This window comes from Augochlora pura, chromosome 3, assembly GCF_028453695.1.
Source record: "Augochlora pura isolate Apur16 chromosome 3, APUR_v2.2.1, whole genome shotgun sequence".
Taxonomy (NCBI): domain Eukaryota; kingdom Metazoa; phylum Arthropoda; class Insecta; order Hymenoptera; family Halictidae; genus Augochlora; species Augochlora pura.
Window position 1 is genome coordinate 25,551,728 of NC_135774.1, and position 25,159 is coordinate 25,576,886.

A 25,159-nucleotide genomic window follows, 5' to 3' on the forward strand; every position below is an offset into this window, starting at 1 on the left:
TCGAAGGGAGGCGAACGTGTCTTTTTAAATTATGTTCTCCGGTGTGTTAATTGACGATTACTAACGCGGCGATGGGCAAGAACTTAGCATTTTACAGGCTTCGCTATACAACGGGTAGATAAATGCACGGTATCGCTCCCTATGGAAACGGTTTTGTCAACGCTTGCGGCTTTTCGAGACCTCGTCGTTTTTATTAGTCTGCGAAATGATTGCTTCCTGTCGAAGCTTTCGAATCAAAGATGACTGTCGGGTTTACTCGGAAGATTGATCGCGTATACTTTCGACTTATCGCTAGCTTGATAGCTTTTAGATGCTATCGATCACTCTCGGTGTTTATCGTCTAATAATCGGTCGATTACGTTCGTGGATAGGTTGACAACATTTGTCAGAACGCCGTAGACTTTAATCGTATTATTAGATCTAAGATTTTCGTGCATTTACGACGTTTACATATTTTTCAAGTATTAGTTATTCTGTTTTGTTCGCTAACAATTTTCTAATTGGTAAACTAGACTGGTCTTTGATCCTAGGTCTTCGATTTTAGGCCTTTGATCCTAGATGTTCGATTCTAAGTTTTTGATCCTAGGTTATCAATCTTAAGTCTTCGAATTCTAGGTTTTCAATCCTAGGTCTTCGAACCTAAGTTTTTGATCCTAGGTTATCAATCTTAAGTCTTCGAATTCTAGGGTTTCAATCCTAGGTCTTTGATCCTAAGTTTTCAATCCTAAGTCTTTGATCTTAGGTCTTTGATCTTAGGTCTTCGATCCTAGTACATAAATCTTAAATCTCCAATTCTAGCCTTCATAAAATCATCTTAATAATCGCAGACATCAATCTCGACAGCTCCGTCTCCGAGCGCATCAACAAAAGTCACATCTAAGCCATCGACAACCGCGTTTCCACAGAGATCGTACCGCGATGGAGCTCGGCGTCGAAACAGTCCCCTCCGATCCAAGAAAACAAGCTAAAACCGCGATCGAGTCATCGTTTACAACGCCGAGCCCTGGTCTCCTCTTTCTCTCTGCTCATGTACAGGGTGACAGAAAATATATTATTATCTTACTTATATCTCTCTATGCACGTATATATATATCTATATATATATAAAAATCTATATTTATATATTTATATATAAATACAGTCCCGCGTTCGAGAAGCAAGGACGACTATCCTGGTCCCATAATTATCTCAGACGTTTGATTGGCTTCGTTCTCGGCGACAGTCTTCGAGATGCGAGGCTCCTCTCGCGCGGTCTCGGTTCAAATGCACCCCCCTCCCCCTGAAGTACGAGGCCACGCTTATTCGGGCAGTCGAAAATCCGGTGAATCCATTATTCTTTTTTTCCGTTTCACTCTTCCCGCCGCGCCGGTGCGGTGGCTATTATCTCCGTTCATCTGGCCGACCCGCGATTTCTATCGTCGTGGATCGATCGTCCGGCGTTGTTTTTCGCCAGCTGATCCAAAGCTGATCCTCCTCGTTCGATCCCGAAGGAGCGGAGAGGGCTCTCGGGGCGAGAGAGCCGGCCCGTCGACGGAGCGTCGAGGAAACGCGATGTTCAGGCTCCCAGCGGCCACCGTCCCGGCGAGCTGTGAACAAGATTTCCAGTGGACAAGATCGGGGATCGGTCAGGTCACGTTCTTCAGGATCCACGGGACGAACTTCGAGATCCTCGTGCACACGCCGGGCAGGTTCGCCTCGGCGCAACCGATCCCCCAGGAGATTATTCCGGCCAGGAAGTAGCGGCCGTCCTTGCCGCGGACCTGAAGAGGCCCTCCAGAGTCTCCCTGTTGACAGACGAGGGTTCTATCAATTCGATCATTCGGAATAGATCAATGACAAGAGCGTGGCTGACACTGCTTTTACGACATTGTTTCTCTAGGTTTTTTTGGATTATTTTAATTCATTTATTGGGATCTTTTTATCGAAAGTTTCTAGAGTGTAAGGTGAAGGTACTGAATATGGAATCCACTGTTTTAATACGTTTAGTGTTCAATTATTTTTACTTGATTAAAGATTGATAGGTTGCATGCAATTACTAACCCTTTGTACTCGAGTGGTGAGTCTGAGGCAATGCTAAAATTATATCCTATTGAGTAGTAATTTTTGCGTTGTCGTGTCTGTTTATACTTAACCTTCCTAGTACCGGCCAAAAAACTCTGTATCTAAACGAAATGTTTAAAACTCGTTTGATAAAGTTTCGGAAAGAAATTGCAAGAATTTTGTACAGCCTGATGAATAATAAATTTAAAAAGGGAAATAAGAAATGAAGAAATAAGAAATGAAATGAAATGAAGAAATAATAAATTAAATTGTTGTTTAATAAAAATATTAAGAAAACTATCTTTCAAACAATAGCCAACAAGGATATATCGTTGTTCGGTACTAAGAGGGTTAAGAGTGTCTCAAGGTAATTAATTAACTATTTTACGACAAATCTAAAGAACATATAAATCCAATATTTTCAATGTGGATAGAGTTAATTAGCCAAATTGAAATAATGTTTCCTTCAAAGTACACATTTCGATTGATAAATGTTGTAATAAATCGTCGATGTCCAGTGGCTACTTTACGCGTGTAGTAACCGCGAGTCTCACGTTTGGATCTTAAAAAGGCGGAGAAACAAGTTGTCTCACACGATTGCCGTTGGAAAATTGCATTCCGGGTAAATACGTCTAATAAGCAGCCATTATGCCAGCCACACTGTTATCAGGCCGTAAATTATCGACTTTGAGGAATTACCTGACAAGAGTCCTGACCCCCGGTCTCGTATCCCGCGCACAGGAATATGTCTGGTATGAATTCGTGTCTACCAGCTCTCAGGAACATTGACTTACATCTATCGTTACTCACTATAGGCACGGAAACCTGGAACAATGTTCAACAATCAATCGACGCCCATTAAAAAGTCCTCCGCTATTGCCAAAACGGATGAAAGCTCGTTTTTTATTCCTATTTATTTGCTAATTTATTTACTCAGTGGTACACATCTTTCGATAATTGAACATAGTATTTATATAAATCTGGTGAAGTATGATAGCTTATAACATTTTCTGATTAAAATGTCTGCTTTTTTATTTAGTAGATTGACTGCTAGTCGATTAGAATACTTACTGAGTTTTTCGTTGTATTAAAATTGACTATTCTTAATGGTGATATTTATAATTTTTTGTTTGTAACAAACCATGGACCGGTTTTTTTGTCCAGAATTTTTCTAATATTTCTACCTTAAAATTTAAAACTGAGGCTCGTTGTTAAATTATAAATGTTCGGATTGGTTTTGACATGAATTTAGACTGCAGTAGTTTATTTCAAAAGGAAGGAGAGAGAAAGACAGAGTCTAACCCCTTTCTGTACCATTTTCTTTCTAGTTATCCTTGATAATATTATTATATTTCCTTGAATATTTTTACATTATTTAAAAAAGAACAGAATTATATTCAAATTCGAAAGAAGAGAATAAAATTTACATTTAACCAGTCATTACCATAAATCTCGACTACAAGTTCTACTCGTTAAAGTACGTAAAAGGATTAAATTCGTAATCTAGCTGCCACTGCATTAATAAGTTATTTTACGATCTCTAGATTGCGCACCGAAATATTTCACCGGCTCGCGGCATTTCGTTCGGCTTCGCGGTTGGCCGAAGCTAATTTAAAATCCGAATTTCCTGCGGCGAGATTTGGCGGGCAGGAACGCGAGCGGATTCCACGGCCGGCGATTCCCCGTGTCAGGCGGTTTCGGGGGGATGGAATTTACGGGGTAATTTACCTCCTGCAGCACGGAGGGGAGAGTGCCGCCCTCGCTGAGCCGTCCCCATCCGGTGACGGTCGCGTTCTCCCCGACCAGAAGGTCGTCGGTGGCTGGCAAGCAGATGGGCGAGATGTGCGGCGCGAACGTCAACGAGCTCTCCAGCCTGACCAACGCCAGATCGTACTCGTACGTGAAGAAGTTGTACTTCGGGTGGACCACCTTCTTCGCCACGCCGCGCTCGACGTAAGGCAGCCGTTCTTGGACCGACGAGAAGTCGTATTCCCCGACGCGGATCCGGATCTGCGAAGTCAGCAGGCTGGAACACACGACCAACGACAAGCTCCCTCTGACTCCTGAACCCTGACCGCTCGCAATTACATAATAATCGGGGGGGAGGACTTGATCGCGCGGATTTCTGCTCGCCGAGTTTACGACCGGGCGAGCGATTTTCGTGAAAATTGTCTGCTTCGTTGTAATTTAACAGCGTTGACAAATTTTTACAAGCTTCAATGTTATTACATAACTTTTTAAATATTAAATATCTGTCGCGATTGATAAGATAAATAAAATCAAAATAGTCCTGATCTTGCGCCTACGGACTACTATTTGTTTCGCTCCATACAGAACTCCTTAAGTGGTAAAATTTTTAACAACGCTGATAACGTCAGATCACATTTAATTCAGTTTCTTGATAGCAAAGATCAGAAATTTTACGAACGCGGATTTTTGACGCTGCCAGAACGATGGCAAAATAAAGTTATACTTTTAGACAAAAATTTTCCTTCTTGTTTGAAATCACTTAGTTGCCAATCCAATAGAAAGTTGGATAGATGACATTTCGAATGGTAAAAGGTTTATGAAAACGAGGGAAAAAGAAGAAAAAGACTTTCCGTTTCTTGCGATCGACGCGGTATATTTGCACGGAGATCCTTCGATTAGGTTTTTCGTTGGACGTGGTCATGCGGGTCCGCGCGACGCTACGGAGGTGAAACGCGGACAGATACGCTATCGGGCCAGCATCCAGGCTAATTAATAGACACATCCCGGGTAGGCCGAGCGTAATACGGATAACAGGATCGGTTTTTGCGCTTCACGCGTGCTCCGCCGCCGACGGAAACTATTATCGAGTCATTCCGCGTCTGTCTGTCTGCTCTTATTTAGGGACTCTCCGGGCAGCCTGACAGCAGAACTTAACACTTCCAGCGAGCGAATGCAGTCGGTCGGTTTCGATTCAGCTTTTCACGACCACCTTCCGACTGCTCCACACCGTAGGATGACTCACTCGAGCTCGTTTGATTAGGCGATTACCGATGTTTGATCTGGCGAACGGATTCGCGCCGCTTCCGCGCGCACGTCGATCCCCGCGGAGATTAGGACTCCTTATCATCTACCGTAACGAACTCGACTCTTCTGATTCTTCTCGTCGATACAAATTTGTCCACTCCGTTTAAAGACGACGGAAAGAGCACGCGGAAGTGTCGCGTCCAAGCCGTGACTTGATTGCGAAAAAGTCGTGAAGATAGATATTTAGTTGTCGCTTTGATCGCTTGTACCGACCTCGATTTTTAGGTTAGAGATTTATAAAAAATCATATAGCTTGGTAAAATATAACTAAAAGAGTGTATAGGAACTGCATATCGAAAGCTTTCGCGGTTTCAGAATAAAAAAATCATAAAGTTAGCTAAAATGTTGCACCCTAGTCTGCTACATCACGCTATAGGACTCTTCTTTGATCGCTTATACTGATCTCAATTTCAAAGTTTCACCTTTCTAAAAATTCATATACTTCGCCAAAATACTGCTCAAAGACCAAGAAAAATCTCACATCAAAAGCTTCCATGTTTCCGCAACAAAATAATCCCACCCGCAGATCTAGCGTCAGCGCTTTAGCCCAAATCTCCGAAGACACTTCTCTCACCCAGAATTTCTTCTTCTAACAAAATCTATAAGATCCATCGAAGAGTCCTCTAATTATCACTTATCTCTACTCACTCGTCAACGCAATGGCCGGCGGTGGCGATCCAGTTCTCGTTGAGGACAGCGCCGCCGCAGCGGTGCGTGCTGGAGAACCCGAAGAAGGAAGTCCGTCTGACGGACACCTGCCAAGGCCATCGACCGAACGGCGCGTCCTTGCCACCGACGATCCTGGTTTCCGGTCTCGGGAACAGGGGCGGGACGCCGCATTGCGTGCCTTTGCTCTCGTCGGCCGCGGAAACCGTCAGCACCGATCCGGTTGCTTTTGCCGGCTCGCTGGTAACGGTCGTCTCCGGTCTCGGCGTGGTGGTCGTGGTCGTGGTCGTGGTGGTCGTCGTGGTCGTCGAGGTCGTCGTCGTCGTGGACGTCGTCGTCTTCTTCGTCGGTCTAGGCCTTGCCGACGTCTCGAAGTGGGACGTAGTGATGTAGTGGGCCGAGCCGAGAGGCTTGTGGAACTCGGTGCTCTGCGGAATATTTAAACAATTAACTGACAAAAACGTATCAACTTTAGTGGCGGTTTTACGGTGAGTTTCAACGTAAAAATAAACGTTTCGAAATAATTCTTATCCGTATTCAAAAAATTGTCAAGGTTATGTTAACTGTTGCGCAAGTCACAAAATTTAATTCCATAATGTATAAAATGCACCGAGTTATATAAAATGGCCACACTGTGAGTCTAAAAAAATACTTTGGATTTCCAGTTGAAATGGCTCCGACAGCAAAGGGTTAAATCTTGTACTTTGTAATGTTTACTTCACTGTCACGACTTAAGAGAGTCTAATAAATAATAACAATATTACTAACAATAAAAATTACGAGACGAGAATGTAGATCGTTTTAATAGAAATTATGACCAATATCATCCTAACTATTTCCAGTATATTATTTAATAAACTCTGCATATTCCGTAAAAAGATCGGTAAATTCTATAAAATCTTTTATACCGATTATATCTAACATATACAGCGTCACAAAAGATTTTATAAAGTTCGTCAACAAATAACGAAGATGGAGCGATCGTTTGAGCCGACGGTTTAAACCGAACAAAACTCGGCTCGCCGACGGTATCGGCGGTTTTATATTAATCCTCTAAATCGCCGGTCGTTCTCTCTACTTTGTAGTGGTTCGCGGTGCTCAATGGACTGTGTAATCGAATGGCCGGGCCTTATCGGGGCCCCGCGCGTTTCTTTGTCGCGATGCACAGTAACCGCGGCAAAAACACCCGACGGAGAGGATCGTCCGGAGCCTCTCCCGACAACCGCGTCGATTCCGCGTCGATTCCGCTTCGATTCGATTCGACTCGCCGAGCCGGGGCCTTCTACATACCGATCGGATCTAATAACGTCCCGGCCGGATCACCGGCCGATCAAGGATGTAACGCGATAAAGCTGTTCCTCGCGCGCGGGATTGATCCTTCGATTAGATACCTCGCGGAGCGTTTTAGAGAGAGAGAGAGCGAGAGAAAGAGAAGGAGAAAGAGATAGCAAAAGAGAAAGAGAGAAAGAAAGAGATAGATAGAAAGAAAAAGAGAGAAAGAAAAAGAGAGAGAGAGAGAAAGAGGGAAAGAAAGAGAGAGGCGAAGAGATGAGAAAGGAGGGGGGGGACAGACGGTGAGGAACAGGATGGTTTTTGCGACGATGGGCAACCGCGCGTTAAGAGCCGTCCAAGGATTACGGATTCCTCGCTGTTCCGGATCGAGCGTCCGTTCGAATTGAAATTCGAATATTCCCCCGGCTCCGCGTGAATTATAGCGGAGCCATGGGACCGTGTGTTATTCGAATAATGCGGATGCCGGCGTTGTTCGCTGTACAGTTACGAATATTCACGACAGGGTGCAGGGAAACGTGTCGGAAAATACTTGGAGCGGTGAGACGCTCGATTCTCGAGACAAAAATTGTAGCCTCGACTTCCCTGTTTTTACGTCGCCGCTGGCGTGGGCCCTTTGCGATTGATTCGCAGATCGGGCTGTCACAATTATCGAGGCAAGTAGATATTTCAATAAATGCTAGGAATCTAGCTACTACCGTTTATCCTGTACATATTTTCATGCTTCTAAATTTGAGTTGATATTAAAATTGTCACAAAGATAGTGAACATAACTTTGACATAACCTTAACATAGTCTTGAAAACTTTTTCTCGCACAGGACAGTCTAACAACTATGTTTCTGCAAATTCTCAGGGCCCGCCTACAGCTTCCTGTCTACCTATCACAACCGAACCTTCTCCGAAGCTATAGCGAGACAACCATCGAGGCAAGTAAGCACTCTGTCAATTCTTGAGTTGACGGTGGATGGAGTGGAGATTTAGATGGGATAACCGAGGATTCACGCGACAATCCTGTCACGTTGACAAGTTGACAAGCGATACGAGTGATTGGCTGGACATACTTCCTGCGGTTCCGTGGGTTTGAAACTGGGTCGCGGAGGGAAGGCTTCAGGGCCGTTCTGAAGGAGACTAGGGTTGTCCGTCCAGTGCGGTTTCAAGGACGGTCTGGGCGGCGTCCAGCTGTTCTCCGACCAGAAATGGGAGCTGACTGGCATTGGTTTAGCGGTTTCCAAGGAGCCCGACGGCTTCGTGGACGACGACGGCCTTTGTTTGGTGATGAACGCCGGCTCTGTGGTCACTTGCCAGTGAGAGGTCTGTGGCACGGATCCGGCTGCGCTAGAATGAAAGAAAAGATTGAAGCTGTTGCCTGGAACTATCTCCTCGTCTCCTCGTTCTACGCTTCTAGATAGACGTTTATGATCCTAGCTACTAGCTGGGACCCTTCACCAGGTCCCTCCAGAATATTTTACGAAAGGATCGATAACTCGATGAAAGGATCTAGACTGGAACTACGGCGGCAAATGGAACGTAAGGACATAGTCGAATACCTGGTGGTAGACTGGCTGCTGACTTGGCTCGGCCTAATCGTCGGCGGTGTCTTCGAGGTGTTGGTCGGCTTCGAGACGAAGTTCGGCCGCGAGTCGTTCATCGACGTCGGCCTGTAAGTGGTCGTTTTGATCGAGAAGTACGGTTTCGAGAAGTCCGTCGTCGGCTTCGGCGACACTGGCTTCGTCGCCCATTGCGGGCGCTCGGTGTGGATGAAGTTCAGGTTCGAGTGGGGCTCCTTGACGGTTTCCTGCGACACGGAACAGCCTTTAAAAAAATATTCAAAATAACCGGGCTTCCGACGAAGCGGATTTCTTACATTTTCGTCGACGGAGTTGACGCTGGGCCGATGCACGGACTCCTGCACGGTCAGATCGGCGTCCTCGGTCTTCCCCTCGTCCGGCCTCGTCTCGATCGGTCTTTGGTTGCTCGGCCTGTTCGGCCTAATACCTTCGTCGTCGTTGGACGCGTGCTCCTTGCCAGGGATCCTTATGATCAACGTGTTGTGTCCAGTGTCCACCTTGTCCTTGAACCCTTGGTGATGGCCCTGGAACCCGTCGTGGGTAGTCTCTTTCTCCTTAACAGCCGTGTGCTGACTATCGTCCGGCCTGGTCTTCTGTTGAGGACTCTGGACGTCCGGTCTCTTGGTAGCCTCGTCCCAGAAAACGGTAGTGGCTGGTTTCTTCGTGGTGTAGATGGATGTAGAAAAAGATGAGCTAGGTCTCTTCGTACTCGCAGGACCTTTCTCCCAGATCTCGACGGTCCCGGGCCTCTTGGTGTTCTGAGAGCCCTTCTCCCAGGTGTCCGAGGTCGGTCTCTTGGTGCTTTGAACGTCCTTATCCCAAAGACTAGTCGATCCTGGTCTCTTGGTACTTTGAGCGTCCTTTTCCCAAAGACTCGTTGACGCGGGTCTCTTGGTAGTCTGAGGACTCTTCTCCCAGTGATTTGACCCTGGTCTCTTAGTAGTTTGAGCATCCCTGTCCCAGAGACTGGTGGAACCGGGTCTCTTGGTGGTCTGACCCTTCTCCCAAGGGTCGGAGGCTGGTCTCTTGGTGCTCTGAGGTCCCTTCTCCCAGGGGTCGGAGGCCGGTCTCTTGGTGCTTTGAGGCCCCTTCTCCCAGTGGTCGGTGGAGCCAGGCCGCCTCGTGCTCTGGGAGCCCTTCTCCCAGAAGTTCGGCGATCCGGGCACCCCCTGCACCCTGTCCTTGTGATCCGACGTCGGCTTCGCGTGCGGCCTCTTCTGCAACGGCCTCCCGGAGCCAGCCGACAACGGTTTATGGGGTCTGCCGGACCCTCCGGGAGAATCGTAGCTCGACTGATGGTGGCTGGGCCTCGGGGTCGTCGAGTCCGTCACCAGGAAGCTGGACAACGAGGTCAACGTTGGCCGGGTCGCCTCGTTGCCCAACGCTTCCGCCAACGTTGGCCTCAGAGGGTCGGAGGACGACGCGTGCTGCTGATGATGGTGCTGGTGGTGTTGCTGCTGCTGCTGATTAGACGCGGTGATCGAGTTCGTCGTCGAGTTGTGCACGCAGCAGCTGCCGAACATGAACGTGTCCACGCACACGCCCACGTGCGTCCCCTCCGACTTGATGCACTCCCAGACGAACATGCACGTGCCCTCCTTGGTCTCGAGGCCTGGCACCCGGCAGGGCTTCGGGGTGATTTTATAACCTGCGGAGCAAACGACCATGACGACCCGCCAGTTTGGAAGTTTCACTACTTTCTAATCGGTTCGATTCTTCGTTTTCCGCTCGTCTTCGTTGTTTTGCGGGGACGGTAAACGTTAACGATACGATTATTTTCATTCTTGGCCTTCATACGCTCTTAAGTCTTCCCCCCTTTTCCCGGCTTTTACTATTTTCTGGTTTAGTGATCTATCCGTAGGCAATTTGTTGCGCGCTGTTCTCTTTGGATATTAGATACTCATTATCCCCGACGTCTCGAACTGGAAATATTATCTAAACTGCTATTACGATAGAAGCGAATAATACGTCGTTACATTATTGTCGACCTACTAAGATAATTGATGGAAGGCATTCACGTCGTGTCCCTTCGAAGTACTGCTATCGACCCGGGCTACTTTGATTCCGCACACGCGATTGTTTGATTTCTAATTACTCGCTTGACTGTTTCAGGGTAACAGAGACATCGTGCCGCAGAATCCGCGCGAAAAGTGACCGTGTGTCTCGCAGCGTCCCATAAAACATGTCCATCACCGAAAGGCCCATATTTCAAAGAGTCGGTGACGAGCATCCGCGGACGTTTAGCGGTCAGTGTGACAGCCAGCGGGAGGCACAGTTAGCGCGACAGCTGACATCATCCGCCGCGGTCAAGGTGTTAAAAACCGGACCGTAAACGAGCGTAAAAATCATCGCGGTGGGAGGAATTCACGGGGAGCCGATCGCCTAGCGCTGACGGTCGCGGCGCGGCTACTGCAAGAAACGCGGCGATCGAATTAAGGGTCGAAATGTTAACTGGCAGCGAATAGAACGACACACGAGTCCCACAAATCACCCGGCGATGCTGCGCTCGCGGCTTCGCGGCAGCCGGCCGCGGACTCGGCTGATTGATTCCCCTTCTATCTCTCGTCTCTCTCTCTCTTTCTCCCTTTCCTGGTCTTTCTCTATCTCTTTCTCCCTTTCCTAGTCTTTCTCGCTCTCTCTCTCTCTCTCTCTCTCTATTTCCCCCTTTCTCTCGCTCTTTTCTTCTTTCTCTTTCTCTCGTCCACGTTCTCTCCCTTCGCCGTTCCCAGTGGCCGCGAGAGCACCGGCCGAAGTAGGCCAGCGAACATACAATTAAGCCTGCCGACTAATGGGAGCATTTACGTCTAGATTAGAATCGATTCTTAACGACGCCCGGCTGGCGATCTCGGGGCCACGAGCAACAGGAAAATTGTTTCGCGCGGAATCGTTCGCCGCTGACTACCAATCTGCTATCTCCTCTGCTAAGGCTAGCCGAGGTGCGACCCACTTCCGAATCCTCGTCAAGAATTAGGGTAGCGGAGCCGGTTACTATGGGGTGACCAATTGCTTTGGTTTTCATTAAGTTGTAATTAACTTTATCATTATCGAATGGGACATACAGTTTTTATTCTTATCGTGGAAGGCATATTATAGATTTTATCTTTATTGAATAAGACATGTCGTAATTTTTATTCTTATTTTTATTCTTTTATATATTTCTGAATTGCTGTGCTTTCAATTTTTTTTCTGAGCATAATTAATTTTATATTTATCAAATAAGATATGTTACAATATAAAAAAGATTTAATATCTCTTATTCAAAAATAAACAAAATAAAATAATAGATAAATATCAATATAAAGCAATTGATCACTTCATAATAATCGACTCAATACTTCAACCCTTATCTGCTTAGACTCCACGAAGAATATCATTTGCATTTTCGAGAAAACGAGATCAAATTCCGAATCACAATTAAGAGAATACAGAATCCAAGTATTCTCTTAATTTGCTTGCTAACAAGAAGAAAATCCTGAACGATTAACATTGCAGAAATCACATGCAATTCTCGAACACGCTTCAGCGTGTTCAAACATGCTACCTGCTGCGCCCTTAATTCTTCGAAATGACCGGAGAACATCGACAGTAGAACTTCATTTATATGAACTCGACGGGAAGCAAACACTACATATAACCAGATAAATTCACATAATATAAATCCGAGTGTTGAATAATTAAAATTCGCGTTCATATCAATCGATTAATAAGACATATTATAGTTTTTATCCTTATTGAATGAGGCATAATATATCCTTTGGTCTTATTTAGTAAGATATAATATACTTTTTATTATTATTGAATAAGATATAGTATAGTTCCCATTTTTATTGAATAAAACATATTATAATTCTTATTCTTATTGAGTAAGATATAAAATTCTTTCTATTCTTATTGAATAAAATGTATTATAGTTTTTACTCTTATTGGATAAGATATATTATAGCTCTTATTCTTATTAAATAAGGTCATAATAAATAAATAAAAAAATCAAAGTTCGCGTTCATATCTATAGCTTTAGCCAAAACACTCTACCGTAGATATTCACAGTTTGAATCACCACTCGACAATAGTTCAGCTAATAGTAGTCCATCAGAAGTTCGCTACACCGGTCATTGCTAAAGATGTCTTAGCAAGAAACGGAGTTCAGATAAGCGGAGTTCTACCGCGCGCAATTTCGAACTCGTTGAAATTTTTCCGAACGAGATCGAGCATCCTCGGGGCTCTCCGGTCCCCTGGCCACTCCGGGAAGCCTTCGTTTCTCATGGAGATAGCTATCGGGGAGAAGGGCGAGCCAATATTCGTCTTAATCGCTTCGGAGGACGCTCGAAAGATCTGAAGTAGCTCGGTCGGGCATCTCCGCGTTTCCGGTCTGGAAACGAGGAATTCTGGCGGCGGGTCGAGCCGGGATTTTCGTCGATCCGCTAATTAGGGGATCGCCGAACGATCCTCCGGGCCCGGGGGCCCGGTAATTGGGACGTCGTTAGCGCTCGCAGATCCGATCTACCCGGCTCCCAGTGTTCTCCGGTGAAAGTGCCGTACACTCCGGTGGTGGTAGCAGCCCGCGAAGGGGGGGAAAAACGAAAAATGGTTGCCCCCCGCCGGAGGGGTGGCGAAAGGGGAAGGAACAGAAAAACGAAACTTAATCGCGGAACGAGTACGTAGACCTGGGCCAGGTCGTTAACCGAGTCCCGCGTATGGCCACTGCAACGTAAATTGCTTGCGGTTCGCGGTGTGTGTCTACCTTCACGGTCTCGCTTTCTCCGTTAGAAATATGCTCGTATCGCGTTCCCCGGGGCCTGGCCGCGTTAATTAAAGAAAAACTTTATCGCGTCCGACGTTCGTACCTCTTCGGTGGGAACAATGGGGTTCGAGGGGGGGCCACAGACCGCTCTCTGGGTGTCCGCCGCTTGACGTCGTCTACGCGGCGACCGGAGGGTGAAGTGTTTGTTTCAGGAAAAGCGTGTTAATCCCGGGGCAAAGGGTTTCTCACGGTGCTACGCTCCTTTGAAACCCCTGTTCGACGTCTTTTTTTACTCCTGTTGAAACGGACAGCGACCAAGTTGCTCTCAGAAAAGCGAACTTTGTGCATTTTACTTCGGACAGTCGCTATTTCCAGCTTACTTTTACTAGTTTCTTTCTGATCTCCTCTGTGACGTTTTAATAATTTTGACAAGCTATTGGGTTGGCAACTAAGTGATTGCGGTTTTCAAATAAGAAGGAAAATTCAAAATTTTTGTTTAAAAATATAACTTTATTCAGTTAGATACTGTCCGTTCTTGTCGATGATCTATTGCCATCGTTCTGGCAGTGTCAAAATTCCACGTTCGTAAAATTTCTAACCAAAAATTTATAACCAAACTGACAGTATAATCTTTTGGCTTCATTTCCATATACGGCACATAACTTCTTTTGTACTTGCGATGCGTTCTTGCCTTTTCGGAAGTAATACAATAAAATACGTCTGAAATGCACGTCCTGTTCTTCCATTTTTAATTGAGATAAAAACAAAACTAAAGCACTAATCGATATAAGTTTTTTTACTAAATTAAAGGTAGAAGTCCAAATGATAAGAAAAAATTATAGGTTAGATGCTTTGACTACGTTAGTAAAACAAAAGAAAGTGTAAAGTCCATCTATCGACAAAATCCGCGATCACTTAATTGCCAACCCAATGGTAACGCTCTATGACGAAGAGGTTATTGGAAATGCAATGAGACGTCACTTCGAGATCGACGTGAAACGACCGGATTATTGGAATAGGAATTAAGAGTTTACACCCCCGGCGACAAGTTTTTGCTCGCGTCTTTCCGATTGATTGTCCTGTCCCACAAACCTAACGTTATCCCCGGACATCGCGGCCAATATTTATTAGCGCAGGATGTTGCTTTAATTGCTTAAGCGTACATTAGCGAGAGACGATCTAGTAAACTCGAACCGAAGTCGCGAGACTTTCCCGCTATCTTTTCCGCTAGCTTTCTCACAGACCGATGTTTTTAAACATTAACCGGCCAATAAATGTCCTAATGTATAAAGATGTCCAACACTTATCGGGAGTAAACGTGATAAATGGATCGCGCCGCGAAACGTGGCTGGCTGATAAGCCTGTCTAAAACTTGATCGCTTTGCGCGCCATCGATATACAGGGTGTCCCGGAAATCGTAGTACAACCGGGCCGGGGGTGATTCTACATCAAAACAGAAGAAAATATTTTGGTATAACATTTTTTCATTCGGAGCTCCGTTTTCCTGATAATCGAAGTTTGTTCAACTTGTAAACCATTTAATACAATTTGCTTGCCGTGTATTTCACTGCTCTGCTTGTCTCTGTTCGGGGTTAGTGTTAACAAACAGTGGTAATTGTACGGTTGAAACAATACAATGTGCGTCTACTCATTACTCATTTTTTAATCTTTTTTTACTACTTGCTATTACAGTGCTACAATAATTTTTGAAAATGTCCTCCTCGCTGCTGCATACAGTAAGTTGTCATCGCTTTTTAATTTTTCGATTGCCTCGGTAATCATATGTTTCATATGTGTAACGTAAATTAATTAAATATGTTAATATGACCCGATATAAGTTGAACGAACTTTGATGTCGATTATCACGAAAACAGATCTCCGGATGAAAAAATGTTGTACCAAAATATCTTCTCCTTTTTTTATGTAGGATCACCCCCTGCCCGGTTGTACTACGATTTCCGGGACACCCTGTATTATACATCTTTCCGGCGATGTACGCTTGAATAATTAAAGCAATATCGTCTCTTAATAAACATCTCCTGTAATCTCCGCGAATCGCATTAAATACGTAAGAGGACGCGATAAATTCGTAAAATAAATAAACTACGTTCGTAAGACGCTCGGACGATATTCTGGAACGAGTGTGCCGGGAAACTTATGACCGGTGCCGCGTGTCCGAAAAAAAATCTCGTTTAACTCTTTGAGGCACAAGATTTCAGATCAAAAATAGACCTATGTTGCACAGGAATTTTATCGGATTTTAAACGAAACAAAATTGGTACATTTTTATTAATCAAAGTATAACATCGTGTAAAAACATAACAAAATAGTAATAGTTAATTTAATTTGTTGTTATTGGGTGCGATTCAAACAGTCCCACCGTGCCACATAAGTTTATATAAAGAAATAAAATCCTGCCATACTTTCATCGTTTTCAAACAAATTTAACCATTGATTTTTATTATAAAACTACTACTTTTTATTATAAAACTTTTATTATAAAACTACTACTTATTATAAAGTTACTCGCTTGTAACGAATTAATTTTTATAAAAATTAACTCACCTCCGCGATTTTTTACATGAAACTAAGAAAACAATGTTAGTGCAATAAATCTTGCGTTTATAACAATTGGTCAACCGGTAATTGCGTGTTGAATGTTGCAAACACAAAGAATACATTTCTAACATTGTTCGAAGATATTACCAACTGCTTTACGTAAATAAGACAAAATATAAACGTATGCAGATGCAGCAAGATTTCGAGGTGGGACTAAAAATGTCCCACCGTCCCGTGAAATACGTCAAAAAGGTGGGACACCTTCAATCCCGCCGTGCCCCAAAGAGTTAAAGTCTCCGAGCGCGTTCGCCGGAAAAATTGTTCGCCCATAAGATACGCGCGCGCGCGCGTGCGTCTAAATATTTACGACGGCGAGCGCGTTCATTAGGTACCGCGGTTACAGTTAGCGGTATGAAAACCGCTCGAAACCGCGTTACAGTTAGATGAAAATATCGGCGGATAGGTGGCTGAGAGGCGAGTATTTCAAAACCATTTCGACTCGGATCGGTACCGTAAACAAGATATAAATTTCGCGGCTCGGGAGCGCGGTCCGTCGCGGGCACAGGTGGAGCACCGCGGCGGCGTGGCACTTCGCGGCTTTGAGCGTGGAATAAATTCTCGAACGGCCGATACCCGCGGAATTATGCCAGTATCCGCGAAACGACGCGGCCTGCCGCGCGCGAAAATTCAATGGAAAACATTCCTCGTGATTATTCCGTCGGAATGAAATCGCTGGGAGAAAAATGGACTCGAAAGGGGAGAGAGAAAGAGAAAGAGAGAGAAAGAGAGGAAAAAGAGAGAAAGAGAGAGGGACAGAGAGAGAGGAGAGTGTACGCCCCTAACTCGCCGCGAGAAAACCGGTCGCGTTCTCCGTCGAACAAAGACGTGACCGTAGAACGAGGCGCAGAAGAAGAAAGCTCTTTCGCGGGGCAGATAAATAATTATCCGCGAGCGGGCCCCCGGACCGTCAAATAACTGTTATTTCGCCCGATAAATAAGCGCCGGCTCGGAAGCAATGATTTCGAATAATTCGTCGTTTCTTCGCGATCAGAGTAACGGGAAGCCGATAGCGTTATCGGCGATCATTATTCGACGATTAGGCCGGCGAGCTGGCGCGGCCTGGTTCGCTCCGGTCATTGAATGTTAATCATCTTTTCGACGGTGAGCCGCGCGCGAGATTCGATTGGGATCGATCGCCCGGGGCGGCCCCTTGCGCGGTCTCGCGAGGCCGATCGGAAAATAATAAACGACCCCGCGCGGCTTCCTGCAGCCGGCCGACGGCCGCGGATCCGCGTATTAAATTCGCCTCGGGACGACGGCCGAAGATTGTTTGATTTCCCGGTCGCCGCGGCGTTTAGATCCATCTAGGGTCAGCCGGGATCAACGACGGGAACCCGGAGAATGTCCACCGAGGGGAGAGAGAGACCGATCCTTCGGGGACACGCGCGACGAAAAGAATCGCGCCGCGCTACTGAAATACTCGCGCTTCGCGGCCACCAAAACGAGCATTACTGACTGTGACCTCGATTCAGCGTGCTGAGGGACCTGGCGATGCCCGACCACCAGAGGATTGTGGCCACGTAACCGATCCACCGCATCCTGATCCCTGAAATCAGAAAACTTCGTGTCAGAGAGCCCTCCTCTTTAACAGCGGCGCGGAACGTCCCGTGAAATGGCACACTTCGCGATAGAAACGGACTTTGCGGCTAATAATCGTGGAAAACTTTTATTTGAGTTCTAGTTGCGCAAATTAGTCTATCACATTTTATTTATATATTTTATTTGAATTATTTCCTTGTTTTTGGTATCTCAGAAAATGTCACAATGAGACATTTGCAAATTATGTTGTTTCATCGATGCTGGGGTCGAGATTTATCCTATCTTGATCTCAACACTTAACCTCTTAAGCACGGCTGGATTTTGCGTGAATAAAATTCTTCATAACTAAATTACCATTTTTGGTAATACCATATTTTGGTAGTACCATATTGTTTGGTATAGCTATATATAATATTGACTATATATATTCTTTTCTTAGTGTAATGTATTATACTTATACACTTTCACTTTAGTCGTTTATTTTAATAACTAATAATATAATTAAGTAAAGCAAGAAACATCTGCGAAAACCACTATAATGGCGCGTCGTGTCTAGGAGGTTAAATGACCACATATTATTTCCTGTAGGTTTAGTCCGGCGAGTTTCTCATTTGAAAATGAAAAATAAATACATTATAAATGAAGTAGTTTCTAAAATGAGTTCATCAACTCTGCAGGGTATAATATTTCTGAAAGCAAATTTCTTTATGCATTAACATGATGCGTTCAAGTGTTAATATAGCGAGAAAATGTCCTCTTGCTTACAATGTTCATCCCTTCGTACCAGTATTTTACTTTGACGTTTATTCATATTAACTAGATCGAATAACATTATCGGAACGATCGGTTAATAGCGTACAAAAAGAAGCGCAAACTGCACAGATAATACCGAACGTTATAAAAACACAGTGTTCGCCGTGCAGTTTTTCCGGAAAAGAGGTATCTTTCGATAGGCAAACGACGTTCCCGCGATTAATATAATGTAACCGATAGGATTAAACGAGTTTCGTTCCCGGCTCACGGCGCACTTAAAGCGCGACGGCGATCCAGGAACGAATGTCGAACATAAACGACACTTCGCGGGCCCTAAACGGTCGCTTATGCGCGGAGAGGACTGACTTCGAGCGCGCACGTCCCCCCCGACAAACCAGTTCAGCTATCATCGAGGCGAGTCGTGACGTCCTGAAATCGACTCCGAGGACAATGAAACCTCGACGATCTCGTTCCGAATTCGATCGTCCCGGGCCCCGAACGATCGTGAAAACGCTCGCGCGATATACCCGGTCGCTTGTCCAGGCCGGGTCTCGCGCGAATGCCCACAAGCACCCCGTAAACCAATATTTTCCGGCCCCGACCGTTGCCTCATTATCATTTTAAGCAGATCGGGGGACCCCGCGATCGAGAATCCCGCGGCTCCGATTCCCCGAGAGAATGGCGTTTACTCTGAAAACATTGATCCCGGCCGCTCGTCGAGGAGCTGCGTCGGACGCGTTTCACGCCACGTTAATCAGCCGAGCACCGTTCGACGCGATCGTCTTGGGAGAATAAGTGTAACGCTAATACTGTAATGCGATGCCGAACGACGTGGTTGGATCGTCCATGGTATCCTCATCCGATTAAGACAATCCGAGTGGAGACTGTCCCTGCGTTTCTTGTAAACACTTCTCGACCGGTTATTGATAGCTTTCTGGAGCCAGTTACTGTGGGTTGGACAATTGATTTTATTTTTTTTCAGATTCATTTTATTTTAATGTGCAGTTTAATGCCTAATTTAATATGTATTTTAATATCTATTTTAATATCTACTATAATATATATTTTAACATCTACTGTAATATATATTTTAACATCCCTTTTATTTTAATATATACTTCAATGACCGTTTTAATTTGATAATTAATATAATAACACAGTACCTATAACAAAACCAGAGACACAGCAATTGGTCACTTTACTCCAACCGGATCCGCTACCTCATTAGATAATAATCGTTTCACCCCTGCGCCGCTGTTTTAACAGTTTCATCTTCGCTCGTGGAACGTCTTTTTATCACACAATTAATATCCGTCAGAAATTATCGACCGCTTCGTTCACTGTAATTCCTATCACGATTCTTTATTACTTGGAACTGGTTACGCGTCTCTCTGGCTGTTAACACAAGGGCTAATGGAACTTCGTTAGGACATACAAGGTGCTATAGTCTGTCTATAGCGTAGCAAAGTTTGCTAGTACCCACAAGGTGCTACATCAACCGAAGTTTCCTCGAGGTCTACTAGGTGCGACAGTCTATCTAGCGTGCCAAAGTTTCAACAAGATTACCGAAGATCCGATAATTCCCGAAAATCAAGTAGAACATTAACGATTCCTTCGAGTATTATTCGTTTATTTGTTTAAATATGTGTACACGGTTTTTACGTTATTTAGTGTACCAAGAATATTAAAGATTATAGGATGATTATATAGAAAGTATATAATATGTAATAGTTATGTTTTAGATAAAAATTATATATTATGAAAGAGTTATGTATTGGAATAGAATTATATGTTATAAAAGAATTATGTGTTTTGTAATAGAATTATATATTATAAAAGAATTATATACTATAAAAGAATTATATATTGTAATAGATTTAAATTTTAAAAGAGTACAGATAAATGATCTGCATTATTCATTTACTGCATCAAAAGATTCTGTTCAAGCGATCGAAGTGGCTATGTTACGATTGAAGTCTATACACGATTGAAGTTATTTCCATGAAATTCTTGCACGAACAAAGAACATCTTCCTCTAAAATTGGTCCTCTAACGATAAGGTCGAGCGACCCCGAAGAAAGTAAAAGCCTTCGATCAAGGAGCAATCGTCTAAAGTCTAGTCGGTAACGAAACCACGGTTACCCTCGTTTGCCCCGTGCACGCGGTCGATTCTTCGATCCGGAAAAAGCGAAGGATATGTAGGTCGTAACACCGAGATCGACTTATAAAGAGGCGCTCGGACCGTGGCAATAAGTCAGCTGCATTCAGGTCTCGTCCCCCCTCCCCTCCCCACCCTCCGCCTGTCTTCGTCCTGACTGCTTTACATCCGTCTTCCCTCGACAAGTCCGCCCGAAAGTTGGGGGAAATCGGGCTCGCCGTGGTTTCGCGCAGTACCTTAAATGACTTATGGGTAACCTTGATACCCTTTTTGTCCCGGGGAATACTTAATTGTCCGATCCGCTTTCCAACCGATCTTTCTTCTCTCCGCGACAGCGACGAACCCGTTCGTACCCGTTCCTCCGATCTTTCGAACGGCTTCGGTTTTTATGCGAACCGAGCTCTCGTTCGTTCGTGCACGCCCGCCTATGCAGAGAACTAGGTTTATCAGGGGAAAGATTACGTCGTATACGATCGAGATCGTAAAACTTGCCCAAGATCGACGTTGTACGACGGCCGAGCAGAAGATCGTCGTCGTTTCGAACCGACTGGGAAACGAGGAGGACGATGGTCGTGCGGACCGTGAGAACTGTACTTTCTACCGTCTATGATTTCATTTATCGGCCATCGGCTAATAAAACCACTGACAAAGTAGCCGATTAGTTTGACAGCTGTTTGTTTTACGTGTTTGGTATAACTTCTGTCGATCGTAATTGTTTGACTTTTACGCGTTTGCGAGGAAAGTGAATAGAGGTTAAGTGAAGTTGATTTTACTCTGGGTGTAAATTTATCTTGAGTGAACTGTAAATTGTGATATTTGCTTGAAAATAGATTGCGATCTTTTGCAATAAACAGCAACATAATTACAGTTTTGTATGAATAAAACGATGCTATGGTGGAGCTATTTGAAAATCATTATATTACAATAGGAAAAATAGGAAGATTTGAAGAATTTGGAACAATTTCAAAAATTATTAAAACCATAACTTGTTGTTGCATGAGTTACTAGATTCAATTTCATATGCATAAAGTACATTTTGTTATATAAAATGGAAATGCTATATATCAGAGAAGTTAATTTAGAATTACAGTTAAAATGGCTTCGAGTGCAAAGGGTTAAACATTTTGACTGATCTCGACCCAGAATCAAAAATGACCAACACCTAACCTAGATCATAAAGAAACGAGCCACTTCTCTATAAAATCTAACCTCGTCGAACCAAAAACCTTTGTCTCCGGCCACCTGCAATTAACCTCTTAGGCACTGAGTCCTACTATAGTGATTTTCGCGAATGTCGTCTGATAGATTGTTAAAGTTAAAATGCGTGTATCACAGCTTTATGAAAAATTATAATTTAATCATCAAACACCTCATTCTGAAATGATGTGAAAATTGGCGAAAGAAGTCCGCCGTGTCGTCGATAGATGCGCCAGCTGTGTCTAGCGTCGGTACCTGAAAATCCCGATTCCGGCGTCGGTTGGCGAGGGTCAGGGAACGGTTTCGCTTAATTTCTCCCGTCGAGAGGGAAAATGTGACCTCTGGTTTCGTACTTTGGCACGGCACCAAGGCACGCGAGGAACGTGCAGCATTAGGCATGCTTATTAGTAACAGAAGCCGAGAGGTAGCGAACCCACGGACAGGTTCGGTGGGGCGAGGGGAGCCGGGCAGGGAGGAGATAGGCCGACGGTAAACGTATCTGCACGCGCACCTGTCTCTCTATCCGTGCATCAGAAATCACCGGGGCCGAGACGCGGCGGCTCGGCGCGGAAAAGGCAATATAACACGGCGTACCGTACAAGTGTAACCGCGCGGCGGCGGCGCACCGGCTGCAACTGGACGCACGCGTGCCTCCGCTCTGCGATGGGATTAGAGGACTTTGGTTACCCGGTGGCTCGCGCGCGGCAATTTGCATGATTCGAGGAGATTAACCTTGGACGCGCAACAATGCCCGGCCGTTGGTGCACGACGACCGACGACGACGACGACGAAGACGACGACGATGCTTCGTCGCGGATTACGGACCTGTCTTCGCGATTGAAACCGTCCGGCTCGTGTTGCCTGCGAATCGAACGGCTGAGATCGCCGGCCAAGTACCTCGGCTGGGTTTTCCCTCTTTTCTAGTGTCTCCGCGTTACGGTGGATTATTCGGAATTCTTTGTTATTCGAAAGCGTTGAACCCTTTGCACTCGAATGGTGATTCTGAGACGCCACTGGAAATTGTTACATAACCAAAATAATTTTTATATGAGTCTATTTTCTATTCTATTTTAGAGCCTATAAAAGTGCAACTGTTTTATAAATCACAAGACTTAATTTCATATACAGGTCGAAGAAGATTGCAGAATAAAGAGAAAGTATTTTATCGTTTCAAGCGTAGTTTTCACCAGAGTCGAAAGTATTTAAATCATCCGATCGTTAACAATATCGGGTAGCATTTCGACGAACGTTCCTTTTGCGCGATTTCCGTGAAATTTCAGCGAAAGAACAAGGTGTTTCTCGGTTCGCGGATCGTCGGAACGGCAACGGGCCGGTGTAATTCAATTAGCCGTGGCAGGTGCAGGCCGCCGATGAGAGAAAAACGGCGGATCCCCCCTGCCATCCCGTCACCGAATTCTGGTTTCGCATACCGGGTCATCGCGGAGACTATCGAGGGCTTTCTCGGTCGTTTTTTTTTCTTTCTTTTTCGGGCAATTTGTCGGGCTGGCACCGATTCCAGGCCCTGGGAATCTCCGTGGACACACCTCGCGCGCTTTTTACTCGGCCAGACAGCTTTATCGGACCCCGTATTTCAACGACGCCAGACAGGAGAGAGTGGACGGCGCGGTCCCGCTCGATTCACGGCGAAACAAAATCGATATCCTACCGTTCGACGTTCGCACAATCGTATCGCTATTCGCGAGCGGCTTCTCCGTCCGGCTCCTGTCGGGGCTCGTCGGTTTTTCCGACCCCTTTCACGGATCCCCGCGACTCGACGGCAACCTCCCCGGCTGGACTACGGAATAAAGAAGAACAACGGGCGGACGAGTTTGTCACAATGGGCGCAGCCCGACCGGAAACGCCTTTGATATTCGATTGGAATTCCTCGCGGTGAAAAGGGAACGCGTGGCCGAAGGGTGGCCAAGGGCGGAGCTCGACAGTTGTCGAATATACTGTGATCGTTATTGTAATAGATCACAAAAAGTAATATTTAATTAATCGTTATTAGAACAAATTAGTATAAACGTGATTATAGTTGGCAATCATCAGATTTTATGCATTTGGGTGGATGCAATTTAATGTAGTCAGAATATTCAAAGAATTTTAACATCTCAGTACATTAACCCCTTGCCGTACTATTTTCTTCATAGTTACAAGAATGAGCAGTTTTTCTACTGTTATAATTTCTTGGAAGGAAAAGGAAAAATATTTATACCATTGTATATACCATAACCTAACATTTATACTTAACAGGGTATTAACACATTCGCATCGGGCTATTTTTCCTTAAATTTTCATGAAAATCGGGGTATTTTAGCAATGTAAAGATTTTTTAACGTATATGAATTATTATTAAATTTTCATATAAATCAGGGTATTCCAACAATGCAAGGGTTTAAAACGATTGAACAAGCAATAATTTGTTGATTTAGTTTCTATCTCGTGCAATCGATACAATTTTTATTTCGCATACAGATCCATAATTAGATTAATTTTTGCCTAAAGCGAGGGGAGGGAACGACGAGCTGATCGGTTAGCTCCGATACCGATCGACTCCTCCAAAATTCCATGGTGGCTGAAAAAAGGTGACCGTTCTTCGGATACTGACTCATCGAACGGGTTCACTCGGCAGACCGTTCTACGCTGTACGCGTTTCAGTTAAATTCTCTCTCTCTCTCGGGTCTTTTATTCTAGTTTCGAGAGCGTTTACGAGCAAAAAGCCTCGCGAATATGCCGGGCATGATCGGTGCCCGGGAGCATCGATGGCCGGGGCAGCTGCTCGCGATGAAGCGTTACACGATATCTCGCGGTTTTACAACCGCGCTCTTTCTTTTATTTGCATAATAGTCACTGATGACCCGTCGTAAAAGCAACGCGGACCGTTTACACGCGCCCCCTTTAATCTCTCCTCCTCTCTTTCTCTCTTTCTCTCTTTCTCTCTCTCTCTTTCTCTCTTTCTCTCTCTCGTTTCTGTTCGCCGGTTCCCGGTTCCTGTTCGCTCGCCCATTCATATCTATCCCCGCGCGCGACCGCGCGCTCTTCTTTCCGTTCGCTCGCCGGGTTACCAACGGGCGTTCGATTTTTGATCGACCACCGAGCCGCGGGTAATGCGCAGCGTTTATCACGTTTATTGGGCAATTCGTTTAATAACGGAGTGATATTTAAGACGGAGCCGTGCGGATCGTTTCGGACGGTATTCCGTTCGGTATTCGTTTTATGGCGCCTCCGTCCGATCCCTCTCGCCCCCCCTTCCCCGTCCTTCTCTTTCTAGTTCTCGTTCTCTGTTTTAACCGGCCGGTAAAAAAAAGAGGTAGCCGTTACGGGACCTTGAAGTTCAAGGTCAGAGTAACTCGCTACACAGGCATTCCCGTTCCTCGGTTCGTTTCGGGATCGAAAAGAAAGCCTCGGTGCGCGCACGCGGGCCCCCGATAACCTGCGTTCGCCGGCAATTAGCACTCTCGCCGCCGCCATTTTGTTCGGGGAACCGTTCCACGCGGGGCCGGGGAGATTCTCCACATTCTTTTCCACGTGGC

At 45.2% G+C, this 25,159-nt stretch overlaps 1 protein-coding gene across 2 annotated transcripts in view; it reads right to left on the reverse strand.

The window, feature by feature from the left end:
- Position 1: 1 nt before the first annotated feature.
- LOC144478660 (uncharacterized) overlaps positions 2-25,159 on the reverse strand; it is a 91,455-nt gene continuing 66,297 nt past the window's right edge. The window contains exons 2-9 of one of the 2 annotated variants that reach the window (XM_078196766.1): positions 17,436-17,525; positions 8,916-10,267; positions 8,599-8,846; positions 8,113-8,386; positions 5,743-6,188; positions 3,769-4,066; positions 2,740-2,865; positions 2-1,784 (exon numbers count right to left, since the gene is read on the reverse strand). In XM_078196766.1, the coding sequence (XP_078052892.1) occupies positions 1,626-1,784; positions 2,740-2,865; positions 3,769-4,066; positions 5,743-6,188; positions 8,113-8,386; positions 8,599-8,846; positions 8,916-10,267; positions 17,436-17,517 (2,985 nt within the window). In that variant the 5' untranslated portion in view covers positions 17,518-17,525 and the 3' untranslated portion in view covers positions 2-1,625. Of the gene's footprint in view, positions 1,785-2,739; positions 2,866-3,768; positions 4,067-5,742; positions 6,189-8,112; positions 8,387-8,598; positions 8,847-8,915; positions 10,268-17,435; positions 17,526-25,159 lie in introns of those variants that run through there. The other variant, XM_078196767.1, reaches the window with a different exon arrangement.